The sequence below is a fragment of the Neopsephotus bourkii genome, unplaced genomic scaffold, assembly GCF_033783945.1.
Source record: "Neopsephotus bourkii isolate Nb327-2 ecotype Australia unplaced genomic scaffold, CSIRO-AGI_Nbou_v1 NB_955, whole genome shotgun sequence".
NCBI lineage: Eukaryota > Metazoa > Chordata > Aves > Psittaciformes > Psittacidae > Neopsephotus > Neopsephotus bourkii.
In genome coordinates, this window is record NW_026901449.1 from 48,613 (window position 1) to 62,114 (window position 13,502).

The 13,502-nt window shown below is 38.4% G+C and overlaps 1 protein-coding gene across 1 annotated transcript in view; it reads left to right on the forward strand.

Annotated features, from left to right (window-relative positions):
• Window positions 1–13,502, forward strand: part of LOC133215132 (microtubule-associated serine/threonine-protein kinase 4-like) — a 117,910-nt gene that overhangs the window by 32,211 nt on the left and 72,197 nt on the right. Inside the window, exons 2-3 of the mRNA XM_061358899.1 lie at window positions 1,193–1,281; window positions 10,688–10,757. Of these exons, the coding sequence (XP_061214883.1) occupies window positions 1,193–1,281; window positions 10,688–10,757 (159 nt within the window). The remainder of the gene's footprint in view (window positions 1–1,192; window positions 1,282–10,687; window positions 10,758–13,502) is intronic.

Genomic DNA, 13,502 nt, shown 5'->3' on the forward strand with positions numbered 1-13,502 from the left:
GCATTTCCTCTGGCTTTTATTTTCCTTGTTTTCAGTATTACTTCACATTACTTTTGAATATTTTATTTAGTGTTTTATAGCTTAAATAGCTGTCTTTTCTTTTGCATTGTATTCAGCTTACACAGAATCGAGACTAATCAGTACTGCTTTCTGGCTGTTGCGTAGAGATCATGTTACAAAATTCATCTTTGGAGACATCTACAGATATGATCTGAATCTGCTCCTGTTTGAACCTGCTGTGTTAAACAAAGGGGTTTATGTATGAATTTCCTCCTTTTAGTGCTTTTGAGCTTTTTTTAAACCTTTACAGAAAAATTCTGATTGCAGTACTGTAAACATTATCATGTGCACACAAGTTTATATGCAGTTACGGTCTCTGACTTCAGGGTACTGTTTTTCTCATGCACAAATGTTTGCAGTGTGGGGGTTTGTGTTTGTGAAACTATAGTAGAAGCAAGAAAAAAAAAGAAACACTTGTACCAACACATATTTAATAACTGTATGATGTATTTAAGAAAAATATCTCCTTTCCCATGTTTAATAGATGTGTTAGTTTACTGTTTATCTCGCCTAATGATCTTCTGATAGGGAAATTTCTTCGCAGATGAAAAATGTATGAGAAAAAAAATGCATTCATCTTCTTAGGCATCATCTGTTCCATTGACAGGAGGCACAGATGTGACATTTATCTCAATAATTAGATTTATAATTATTGTATCATTCTCAGATTGATAATTCATTGGTCTTCCTGGCATGTGATTTGGAGCGGTACAGGTCATGCAACAGAAATAGGCTTAATCATTGAATGGTGATCCTAAACTTGAGACTGTTTTTCACATTATGCTTATATGTTTTTATATATTACAAAAAGTGTATGGCAGATAAACTAGCTGCAGGCAGGGAAAGAAGAGCATTTGTAGATCACTGCAGGAGAATGCTGGTCTCTGCACAGAACAGCAACTGTTGAAGCCTGAACAATATCCATGGTGCATTTTGTCTGGAAGCTGCCGTCCTTCCTATTATCCTGTGTGATCGTAGACTTCTTGGACATGCCTACGAAAAAAGCGGTAGCTTTGATATTTAGTAGGAGACTGGGAAATGAAGGAACAAAGAAGCAGAATCTCAGAATGTTCATATGCAGTACATGCTGTATTTTTGATGCTGATGTCTTTCCTCTCATTTTTATTCACAGTTGTAGAACAAGCAACAGGAAGAGTTTGATGAGCAATGGCCAGTCTTCAGCTCTGCCTCGACCTCACTCACCACTCTCAGCTCATGCAGGTGATTTTTGTATCTATGCTACTACTGCTATTATTAAGTTCTTAAAATCTTTACATAAGGAAAGGAAAAAAGACAAATTCCCTATCCCACTATTCTTCTTTCCACTGTTTGTAAGATCAAAGTTGCATATAATTTCATCCAAGTATCTGTTCTGTTTAGATCCATAAATCCTATGTTATGGTGAGAAGCAGTCCAGAATACCTAACATGGATCAAGTAGCTATTTTTTATTTCTCTGTCTTGCATTCTGACATTATGATGCATTTTCTCTCCCTTTCCCCTTGCCTTTCCCTTTCTGGGCCTAGCTCAGTGTGACAAAGATGTGGAGTAGCTTGCACACATGGTAAAGGTAGTGAAGCTGGTGAGTAGGGTATTGCATTCTACTCCTAGTGCTTTTGCTCTCTAGGGTTTGTGGTGTTAGGCACACTGCTGGAAATTTCTGTGCTACACTTTATATAGCAGTAAACTGATGATAGTTAAGTTTTGCTTCTGAAATACCTGAAGCACTTAAAGGTTGAATGAAAGTCCATAAATAAATATTTTATTGATAACGATTGTCTTAATTTTTAAAAGGAACATTTTTAGCATATCAGACCCCATTTTCTCAAATGCTTATTGTCTCTTTTTGGTTTTTTGAGCATTGGGTTGTAGTTACACACCAAAGTGAAAGCCACACACCAATACTTGTGTAGGCAATGGCACTGAATACTTTGGAGAGCTTTTGTCAGATGGATGCTAAAAGAAAAGGTGCAGAGCTGAAGTTGAATTTTTGAAGTGGAGAGCAAGTTTATTAAGGCATCTCCAGTTTTCTTATAGAAGCAATAGTATTAGAGGAAATATAGTGGTGACTTTTACTCTGAGCAGCAGGCTGTCACAATCAGAAATCCAGACATGGAGATGTGTGAAGAGCACAGCATTTAAAACAAATGAACAAAGAAAAATATGGTGGAGACTGTTTTAAAACTGAGAATTAAATGTAATAGTGTTTGGGATCCCTTTCTGGGTCCCCCAAATACAGGAACTGTGGTTTGGCACAGGGAATCTGTGATCACCATAGAAAGAGGCTTTAGTTGTGCTGTTCTGACTGATGAAAACAATACGCAATGCTTGCTGTGAGAGCTAGTGTGTCTGCTGCAATGAATGACTACACCATCTATTTGGAAACTCATGGCTTAGACACACAATGCCTAGAAGGCTTCAGAAATATGGAGTGACCAGCACATGTTACCTGGGACCTGAATATAGATTGTGTATCTGGTAAATGCCAAAGAGTTCTTGTCTGGCAGTGGACTCATACTTCTAGCAAGTTGCGTGACCTTTTTGTGTCTTTCTCAGACCATAAAATGGGAATAATATTGCTGATTTCACAGCTGTTACCAAGTAGCTCTGGAGGTGGAAAAGTGATACTATAAAGATTAAGAGGTTAAGTATAAGCTGTTCTTTCCCTTAAACTCAGCATTATGCGCTGTGTAGTCAAAAACCTATTGTGGAAATTTGGCAACTTCTCCAGTTACCCAGGGTACAGTAGGTTCTCTTAATGCTGATGTGTTCTCCCAAGGTATGTGTGCCAAACATTTCAGTAGCGCTAGGAAATCTCATATATGTGATGAAAATTTGCGTGTGTATGGCAGTCTCTCTTAGTAGCTTGCCTCTAAGTATAATTAATTACAGTAAATATTCACACAGTTATTGGCTTCTAGCTCAGCTGGTCAGTTTGCCTAGACTAGTCCCCTGTAGAGGTAATTTAAAGTTAAAGCATGTTCAGAGTCACCCTTAGCAGGCTTTCTGTTTTGTCTAGTGATCAATTAGATACTGCCTGGAATTTGGCAGGCAAAAATTTATTCTATTTTTAATTTGTATTTTGAATAACTTAGAGGCTAACATGCTTTTGTGAACCAAAAGAGGTTTGTTTTTGGGCATCTTCCCGATTGCATGAAGTGGGAAAATGAAGGACATGACTTGCTGTGGTCTGAGTAAGTCCAATAGAAAGATGGATAAATTATGCATGACCCTTGTTGCTCATGCATTTTTAGAAGCATTTTGTCTTCTGGTTTCATACTGTTAATGTATTTCTGCCAGAAATGTTTCTCTTAGGTTCCTGTATCCCATGCTGTACTCCCTAATGTCAGGGTACTTTGTCCATCTTACCAGAGATGGTAGGTTCTTATCCCTTTCTTATAGGCTATTTAAGCTAAAGAGAATCAAGATTGTCAGACTCTTCAAAATCCACTCAGGATCAATTTCTATTAATTATCATCATGATAATCCTCAGGGTTATCCTGGGCCTAGTCCTAGTATGATTTTATGTGTAATATTACATAGTACCTAGTATGAGAGTAAGTCATAGTAAGATTATTGGCACTGTTTGGGGATTCAGTGCCTTAGAGGTATCTGAAGTCAGTATTTTCATCCTTCATGAGGATATCCTTGGGTCTGCAACTGGCCTCTGCCCTTCTGTGTTAATCCATTGTTTGTTGGGAGAAAAAGCAAAATATGTACTGGGTTACCTTTGCTTTCATCTCATACCTGAATGAGATTTATTGGGACCTCTAGTTTAAGCTACCTGTTGGGTGGGGTTTTTTCCCCCCAATACTTCACATCTCTGAGGGCAAAAAAGTGGTAATGCATCCTCCATGTCAGTTGAAGCAAGATGCATGAAGGCATGTTATGAATCTCAAGGTGGAGCTCTCTCAGTCAGAGATTGCATTAGCACTCATGCCAGTAACTGTGGCTTTGGTCAAGAATGTTTCCATCTTTGGTATCTGCAGACAATGATTTAGAGGCCTGGTTGCACCCTTGGGAGCAATGTGCCATTACTCCAGACCTTCTCAGGAGCTCAGGTTGCTGATTGCATAACAATCTGGATTAGAGTTAGAGAAAACGTTGGATGTGATGAGTCTTCCTCTATTTTAGAAGAAAAGCTTGAACATAACCATAGTTTTTAGAGCTGCATTTTATACCCATATTTTCCTTTGTAGTCCTGTTTTTCTCCCAGATGCAGTCTGCACTGAAGACACTGGCTGTTCTGTAGTTTAAATAGACATGCTTTGAGAACCAGTGGTCCAAATTGACAGTGATGATAATTGCCCCATATGAGAAAGTCATACAGAGGTCTCAGGCAAATTTCTCCCTCCTCCCTAGTTTTCATTGTTTGGTCTGGAGGTGGCAGAGGATCATTCCTACACAGGTGTCTGTTGTTAATCTGTACAGATGCAAGCTAAACTGGACAAACACTGAATACTTATGTGAAGTTTTTTTAATTGTTAACCTTACCATCTTGGTTGTTATCACATTCATATAGTAGGATGGGAAGGAGAGACAGGTGAGACAGCACCGCACTGATAAAGTAAGTATATTTTAGGGGGCACAGTGCACAGGTAGCACCTGTCAGAGAAGGGGTAGGTTCATTTGTAAGCAACAGTGGATGTGAGGGCTCATGGGCTAGACAAAAGTTATTAGAGTAATAAGTAATCTAAGGCTTGGGAGCATACAAATAAGTGTAAGATCTGAGACTGAGATTTGAAATAGGGATAGGAGAAAGACAATGTATACAGTAGATATTATATATCTCTGCTGTATATACTTTAATTACTGATACAGTACATGTAATGCCCTTTTTCTTTGTGCAGGACCTGCAGAGATAATTTGTGTTGGTGAAAAATCAGATTTTAGTTTGCGTGTGAAGTCTCCCACTATGCCTTACACGTAAAGATGTGAAAGAACGTAAAGATGACAAAGAATAATATCAGCTTTAACTAAATAAAGTATTTCTTTTGTAATGAAAATAGAAAACTAATCTATACCACATTATTTATTTGGGTTCAAACCATCATTTTTAATGAGTGTCTTAAGTTAGTTGTTTGGATGTTATTTGCTTTTAGTATCTGAGCTGAAAACCTGCTGAAAGATCCTTTTAATTTTTGGATGAAGTGTGGGTACATTCAGGATTGTGGGAAGCAAGGAATTGCAGCATCAGTTTGGACAACATCTGGTGCCCTGGTCATTAATGTGCTTTTCCAGCTGACTGGCTTCTGTTGTTTAGGCAGGTCCTCTGCACCACCCAGCCTGCAAATTGAATAATTATAATCTCGGCAGGTCAGGGCATTCAGGTGTCCCCACCTCAGTAGTCACAGGAGCTTGTTCCTGTGGGTCATGCCAACCCCTAATGATTAATAGTCACATGTGGTGCTGTTTAATTGTATCTGCTGAAGGAACAAGATTTAGCTGTTAGGAGCGATGCTGTAAATCTTACTTGTCCGTATTTCCATAAATGTTTCATGTGGTGCCTCTAAGACAACAGGTACTAGAACAAGAACTGCAAGTTAAGTAGGAAATTGTTTAAAGGGAAGAAGACAGGGGTTGTGCTAGAATGAGAAATACTGTAAAGAGGGAGCAGAAGTTTATCAGTGGAGTCCTCAGGTGTTGGGTTGGTGGCCAAACTGTAATTCTTCTCATAAGTGACATTGGCATGAGATTACTGTAGCTGATGAAAGCTTTGGAAGCTGTAAAGTATGAAACAGCATTCAGAAATTGTGTTGAAGTGACTGAATGATCTTGAGGACTGAAATAAAAAGGTACAAATTTACATAGCAACATGAATCGTCTTGTACTGGAGGATCAGTAACAGAAATGCCTATTGGACTTAACTATTGTAAGAAATTTAGGGAAGGACCTGACTGCATTTTTTTTTTTTTGATCAGATGACGTTTGCAAGGATCAGTCTAGTGTAGCTTTGGAAATAAAAACTCTTGAAGATGTGTAAGAAGGAAGTTGAATTTGGAAGATTTCATCCCACTATGCACTATCCTAATTAGGTTTCATCTGGAATACTGTATGCTTTTATGGTCATATATGTTCAGATGGGATGATGAAGGAGAAAGGCTGGTAGGATAGAATGTGAGAGCTTTTTTTGTCATACTGAAAGACTATTTGCTTGCCTTAGCAACAAGAAGACTGAAAAGCCTGTATTGTCATTTGAATCAGTCAGAGGTATTTTCCTCATAGAACAGGAAAAGAAACATGTGCTGGACATACATACCAGAATATGAGTGCTTCTGAAGAAATGTTCACCAATTATGGCATGACCTTTTCTGTTGGATTCAATAAATTTATGAATAGGGCTGAATGATGCAATTGCCTAAAGCAAAATTTAAGGCCAAGGAAGTCTTAACGTACTCCTGTAAGACTTTTTCTAGGATGTTTTAGGCCTGCCTAGACCTTTCTAGGCAGACACTGTTAAGAGTACTAACTGCTAATATTCTGATCTCACTTCATTAGGGCTTACTGCTTGCAGCAGATTATTTTGCTTGAAAAACATACTTTAGCTAGCTACATTGGAGTGTAGTAATGAAGAAAGCTGTTCACCATGTATTTTTGTTTGTTTGCCCTTGAATCACACTGGAGACATTTGTATGTGTGCTTCAAATTTAGAGTTAGTATCCCTGGATTTTTAACTGTAGTTTCTGTAGGTTTTGTCCAAGATAGGCAAAAATGAGTACTGACTTACTACAGTGTATTTGAAGCAAAGAAGGATCCCTCTCATATGCAGCCTCTGTGCTGTTTTGCTTTAGCTACAGTCTGGGTTGACTGGAATTTGGGGAAAGGAGGACTAGCTTTCTAAGTGAATGAAGCCTTAGAAATTAATTTCACTTCTCATGGTGAAATATGAGAGTGCTGAAAGCTAAAGATTAAAGCAGGCTTCTGAATATTATTTTTCAAAAGAAAAAAGATAATTACAGGAAGGAAAATAATACAGTATTTAAATTATTCTGACTGTTGTCACATGTAGAATAACAGAAATGGTTTTGCTAAATAAGAGGTTACTTAGTCTTGCTTTTCGGTAAAATAAAACTGTTACAACAATTTCAGAGCATTTTTTACTAGTTCAGGGCAGGAGAGGAGATTGTAAGTGGTAAGTTACATGCAGATAAAACTGTCTTCTAGATTAAATCCAATTAAAACATAGCATTGACAGTATTCTAAGTAGTGGTCAGAACATGCAAAGCATCCTGGTAAATGAATTTAAGGAGCGTGCAAACCTTCCTTGTTGTACTGGGTGAAGTTGTTTGCTGGTGTGAAGCATAATTAATCCAGGTTTTGAGCTCCTCACCTGTGGGTGAATCTCTGTGGAAAGCACCTACAGAACTATTCAAAGTGATTCTGCTACCCAGCTGTGTGTTCTGATGGCTGGCAGCATTTGTTATGGTATGGAAGTCAGACCTTCTAACTGTCGATGGATGGTTGCTTGTGTATTGTTCATTTAGCAGCATGGGTTCACCATGAACTAAATTGACACAGCGGAACGTATGACCCATTGTTACATTGTATTACTGTGGTGCTGATGTACTATGATTCATTTTAAAAGACTTTCAAATAATGACCTAATTAATCAGGCTGGATTTGTCTTTGATCCATTAGGAATTTTGAATTAACAATTATTAATCTGTTATTCCCTCAGTACTAACAAAGTCATTGTATCTGAAACTGTTTTGTAAGTAGACATTAACAGTAAGTACACAGTGACTGTGACATACCTTTTTGAAAGATATAAAATATCTTACGTCTGTGGCAAAGGCACAGGACTTGTTGACCTTACATACAAAGCAATCACAATTGAAATGGTTTCCATTCGGTTTTCTTAACAATAGCTGTTTGCAAAATAAGCTAACCTGTCTGATGTCATGAGGTGGAGAATTGTTTTGGTATGTTGATTGCCTGTTCATTGTGTCTCCCAGAGGATGTTGGAGGTCATTACTTACCTAATGTTACTTTACCAGGTCAGAAACATAGACAGTTATCTCAGCAGCATAGAGATAACCTAGGACTAAAGCATACAACAGCCAGCAGATCCCAAATAACAGTGGGATTTGACTAGTAAGCAATCACTGCACATATGGGCAGAGAACTAACTGGCCCTGCTTTTTGTCTGAAAGTCTCCCAGGTGTTGACTTGCAGATGGGTAGATGGATGCTGTGATGGATGAAGGTCATGTATAGGACTCTGTTTCTAACAGGTCTTGCTTTTCTGGAACACTGTACCTTAGAACCATAATAGCACTAGCTGTTTCTACAGTCATTTAGAGTTTTGCATTTCCTTTCTCTGTTTCCAGGCTTGAGTTCTTAGACTTCCAGATAAACCCACAGGATTTAGTATCCAGGCATTTTATATATATGGCTTTACCAGTTCTGTTACTTTAAAAGCTCATTTGGAAATACTGCTTGCAAATTGATTTTCCTAATAACAGGATCTGATGCTCTTCCGGAGTAAGACTTTTGACTTCTTCAGGTTTTGCCTGCAAGGAAGTGATCTGTGTTGATTCTAGTCAGGTAGTTTGCACCATTGTGTTTCCTCAAAACCACTGCATAGCTATAAAATCAGTGCATTCTCCCACCATGTTGTTTTGCTTCTATGTGAAGTTTGCACATATGTTCTAACTGATGGACAGTTAGTCATGTCCTTGATTTGTTAAATATGTGTATATATCCATATATAACTTTAAAATGGCTGTCAGAGGAAAGGAGTTTGTTTACAAGCCCCCATATGCTGGTTTGTAAAATTATTTCCTGTCAGAAGCTGTTTACATCTCACTGGTTAAGCCTAATTCCTGTCTTTTTGCCAGAGTTTAAGGTAGATAAGAGGGGAAAAAAGACAAGCTAAGTCTGTGACACACTCCAAGTTACAGCTGGTTTGTTTTGTTTTGTTTTTTTTCTAGTGCAGTAGCTAAAGTTTGTGACCATGTTTTATCTGCAGTGTTACATTCTTTTAAAAATTTTTAATAATTTTTTTAGCTTATCTTTTGTAAATAAGCTCTGGTAGCAGAAAAAGAAATCCAGTTAGCTGTTAAATTAAACAAACTGTTGCTCTCAGTAATTTGGTGTTTGCAGCTAGTGCAGGGCAAGAATAAATTGTGTGGGTCCCCAAATAAAGATGCGCATGTGTGGTTTCAAATTCGCTCTGCTTCTCCCCCCTTCACCTCCCCAAGCCATCTTAAAATTCTTGAGCCCCTCAGAAGTGCTGAAGGGTAATGAAGAAGCCAGGGTCTTGCGGGGGGGGGTGGGACGCACGACATGTCAGAAGAACATAGTTCAGCCATGATAAACGGGCAAAGAGGAATTGGAGGTACTGGCCATGGGGACTGGAATCCTTGTCTCCTGGGGCCATAAGAAGACCAGCTGCAAAGATGTGGTTTAAGTACAGCTCAAAAAGCATCTTGTATCAGCTTCTAGTCAAAAAACTGGGGTGGGGTTGGTGTTTTCTGCGTTCTCTACCTAATGGCTCCGTGATTATGTTTTCTTGGGTAGACTCAGTGGGATCTGTTAAGGTCATCACTATTATAAATGCAATGCTAATTCAAAAATCTGAGGGGAAATCAAGGCCAGTTGACAGTCTGTTAAGGACTCTGTTGTACTGGCATTTTCACATGTACTTAGCAATTTTCAAACATCAAATATTTGTAACTGGGTACATAAGAGCTTTGTTTATCTGTTGCTTAATATTATAAAATGCTACAACAAATATATTTCTTTTAACGTATTGTTGTTTCAGTCTGTTCCCTCTTTAAGGAAAGACTGAGTTTTAGCTGTATGTCAGTGCTACTTTGAACCTGAATCCTTTTCGCTTTTGGTGTTTTGTTTTGTTTTTCCCTGGGGGGTCATCTTTATTTCTTTTTCAGGTATGTGTCTCCTCTAGTTGTAGGTGCTGAGAGGCAGAGGTGGCAGGAGCAGCTCTCAGCAGCTGTCTTCTTTCTGCACTCGTGCTGGGCAGCAGGAGGTTGGGTGTTTTAATACGAAGAAATAACAGACCCTTAAGTTACAACCTGTTCACAATGTGCAGTTGCTTCGTCTCATCACAGTCCGTGGTCGTGTTTCCATGCCTAGGCCTAACAGAACAAAAGGGGAAAAAAAATTCATTCAGTGTGTTTTGTTTGCTTGTTTTGGAGCTAAGAAAAAACAAGTAATGAAAAAATCACAATAAAACTCAGGTAGAAATGCTGCAAAGACTTTGTGTAAGGGCTGACTCACACTGATCATGATCTTTCTATCTTTCAAATGTTTTGTGTGATGTAAAAGAAACTTGTTTCTTTCAAGATAATATACTGTGGTTTTTTTACGCTTCAACTCTCAAATTTTAGAATTCTCAAAGAGCTAAATATGAGTTACAAAAATCCAGTAACTAAAAATCAAATATAAATGAAATGCTAGTAAAATAAGATAGAGAGTTTATTTTCTCAGAAACTGTGAGAGAAGACATTCTGAAATCAGTTTCTAACATGCCTGGATATGTTTGGATTAGTATGTCTGAATGGTTTTTAGCATTTAAGTTTTTTCTTCTTTCTTTGGCTTGATTTTCCTTTTTTTTTCTTTTTTCTTCCCACTGTATAATTATTTCTCTGTGTATCGCTCCAACAGGAAACAGCCCTCAAGAAAGCCCTAGGAATTTCTCTCCCAGTGCCTCAGCCCACTTTTCTTTTGCACGAAGGTAAGAGATGGTTTGTAGTATGCAGCATGTATTTTGCATAGAGGAAATGGTGTTGGACCCAGACATTAAAAGATGATTGCAAATACATCTGTCAAGTCTATCACTTAGAATGACAAGTGTTCTCTCACTTATATAAACTCTTCTAAACCTCAGCTGCAGTGAAGTTGTACTGGATGAATGATGCAATGCGATGGTACCTTTTTGAATAAAATGCAAAAAAAATAAAAATACTGACTTAATTGTAGTGGATCCAGTTTAGACACTATCTCCTCATCCTGGGAAAATTCCAATTTCTCCCCCCCGATTTATTTTATTTATTTTTTTTTTTTTCTTAACAGTGTAACTGCTTCACATATAAGAGCACTTTTATAGATATTCCAAGTTCAGGGTCTAATTTTACTGGCAGCAGCTGGTATGCTCACCATACCTTTAGTACCTGACCATGACCTGTTCCACAATCTGTACTACAGGCAGCTCTTCATAAGAGTGTTGTGAGGGATTAATTGATGCTAGTAGAATTTTTGAAGATCTAAAGTGAATTTGAAGTGGTCTATGAAGTAAATTATTATCAAATGAACCGTAACTGGAGTTGATAGCTTGTCATTGGAGACTGCCTGTTCATGCCATTGTGGTTCCATCATTTAACACCTTGTCAGCCTACCTCAGATTATATCTTCATTAACTAAGCCTGGGAGGGTAGGCAGTTTGCATTTTGACCCAAGAGTATATGCAGAAAAAATGAAATTGAAATGCTTTGGCTTTCTTTGTCATTAGTGCCAGGCATGTAACTGTTGCATTTTCAATGGGAGTGGTCTGTTCAATAAAAGTAGCACACACAAGCTCTCAAAAGTAAGTGCAGGAAAATGGCTTAACGCCTTTTAAATGCGGCGAAGGAGAGAAAACTTTACTTGTGTAATCCTTTTATCTGAATCTAATTCATCTGTGACAGTAGATCTTGTCAATCTTTATAATAGCATATGATGTAACTTCTTTAATCAACACCTTAGAATATTTCTTTTGACTCTACTTCTTTCTGATAGCATCTTTTAAAAAAAGCAAGTTATCTGTTCGTAGATTACATTTGTTTGTGAGCGTATTTTTAGAAAGATTCATTAAATACAGAAATAGCTTATAATGGAAAAACCAGATGTGAAAAACCAAACATTACTTAGAAATACAGTAGGCAGGAAGTAGTCTTCCTTTCCCACAAGTAATCAACAAAAAGTTTAAATCATTACGTGTTTTTGCAAACCTTAAAATTCAGGAGGAAAAAGTTAATTTCTTTACCAGTGTATCATTTGGATTTTGACCATTTTTAGAGCCTGTAATGCTTGATGACATTTAGTTTTAAAATGGCATTAATGTGAAAATTTCTCATGAATTTGGTGTGTGTGTTGCGGCTGTCTTTGTATAACCTGTCATAGGATTCATCTTAGTAATAAAATGACGTGTGGTTAGTCAGAGCAGTTTTCAGACTTCTGACTTTGTGCCTTTTTTCTGTTATATTTTGTAAATTTAATGACAATGCAGATGAAGGGAAGAACAGTGTGTGTGTGTGTGTGTGTGTGTGTGGTAGAGCAGGTTGAAGAAACATGTTGTCACATGTGTATGGATATTCCTTTTCCATCCACTGCCCCCCACTCAGTGAGGATACAAAAAAACTGGTAAGGTATGAGGAAAGGAGGGAAAGGCAAAGGAAATGGCTTGGAAGCCTCATGTGGGAAAGAAGAGCTTCCCAGAACAGTTGTTTCTCATCTGCTGCTGGCTGCACCAGGCAGCAGGAGCAGGAAAAGGAGCTGCAGTGGGTAGGTGGCCCTCTGCCAGTGGCTGGAGACAGCCTTACCCAGGCCCCTCGGCAGCACGCAGGAGTGTCAGCTTCCTGTGTCCACATCTGGCAAGGTGATCAATACCTAGAAATAGCCTGTGCCTCTGGTAGCCACCACTTAGGCCTCTTCTGCTGGTATGTATACATCCAGCATCTGCAAGTCCATGGGTAGGTCATGGATCATGCTCTCCAGAGCTGCTGCAAAGTGGGTAGGACCACATGGTAGGGCAGGGATAAGTAGTGTATGAGGGGAAAATGCTGTAGGGGCTTGCTACCCTTTTTTCCCTTCTTCCCTTATGGGTGTTTCTTACTCTCCCATCTTTGCTTCCCAGGTAACTTCCCATGTTATCCCCTCCCTATCCTTGATGATCCTTCTGTGTGAGAATTGCTATGTGATCCAGGAACCTGTTCAATATGAATTACTCTGGAAGGAAGTACTTTGTACCACAGCTGCAGAATATATGGGTCTCACCTGTGTTTAAATACCTTCCAAGTTTTTGTTGTTCAAATCTGAACGCATTTAGCTTGCACAACTGAGTCAAAATGAAAGCTCCTTTTGGACTTGTTCATTCATCTGAAGGTAGCTCATGCATACCTGTGGGAAGGAGAGAAGGGTGGAGACTTAATGAATTAAAACCAAAATTATGGAGGAGGAAGAAGTTTTTTTCCATAGTTCTGTCCTTGATACAGTCAGCAGTACCTCTAGCACATGTTCTCCTTATATTTTAACTAATTCTGTATTGTCAGGGTTTTGTTCCTCACTCTGTATGTATTTAAAGCTCCAGAGACTTGAGTTGTAGCTTGTGGATGGATATATGGGAGTAGGAAATGCAGTGTTAAAATGGAGAAAAGCAAGGGTTTTTTTAGGCAGTTAGCTTTGACAGGTAAGTGAGCTGCATCAAGAGGTTTAAAGATTTCTT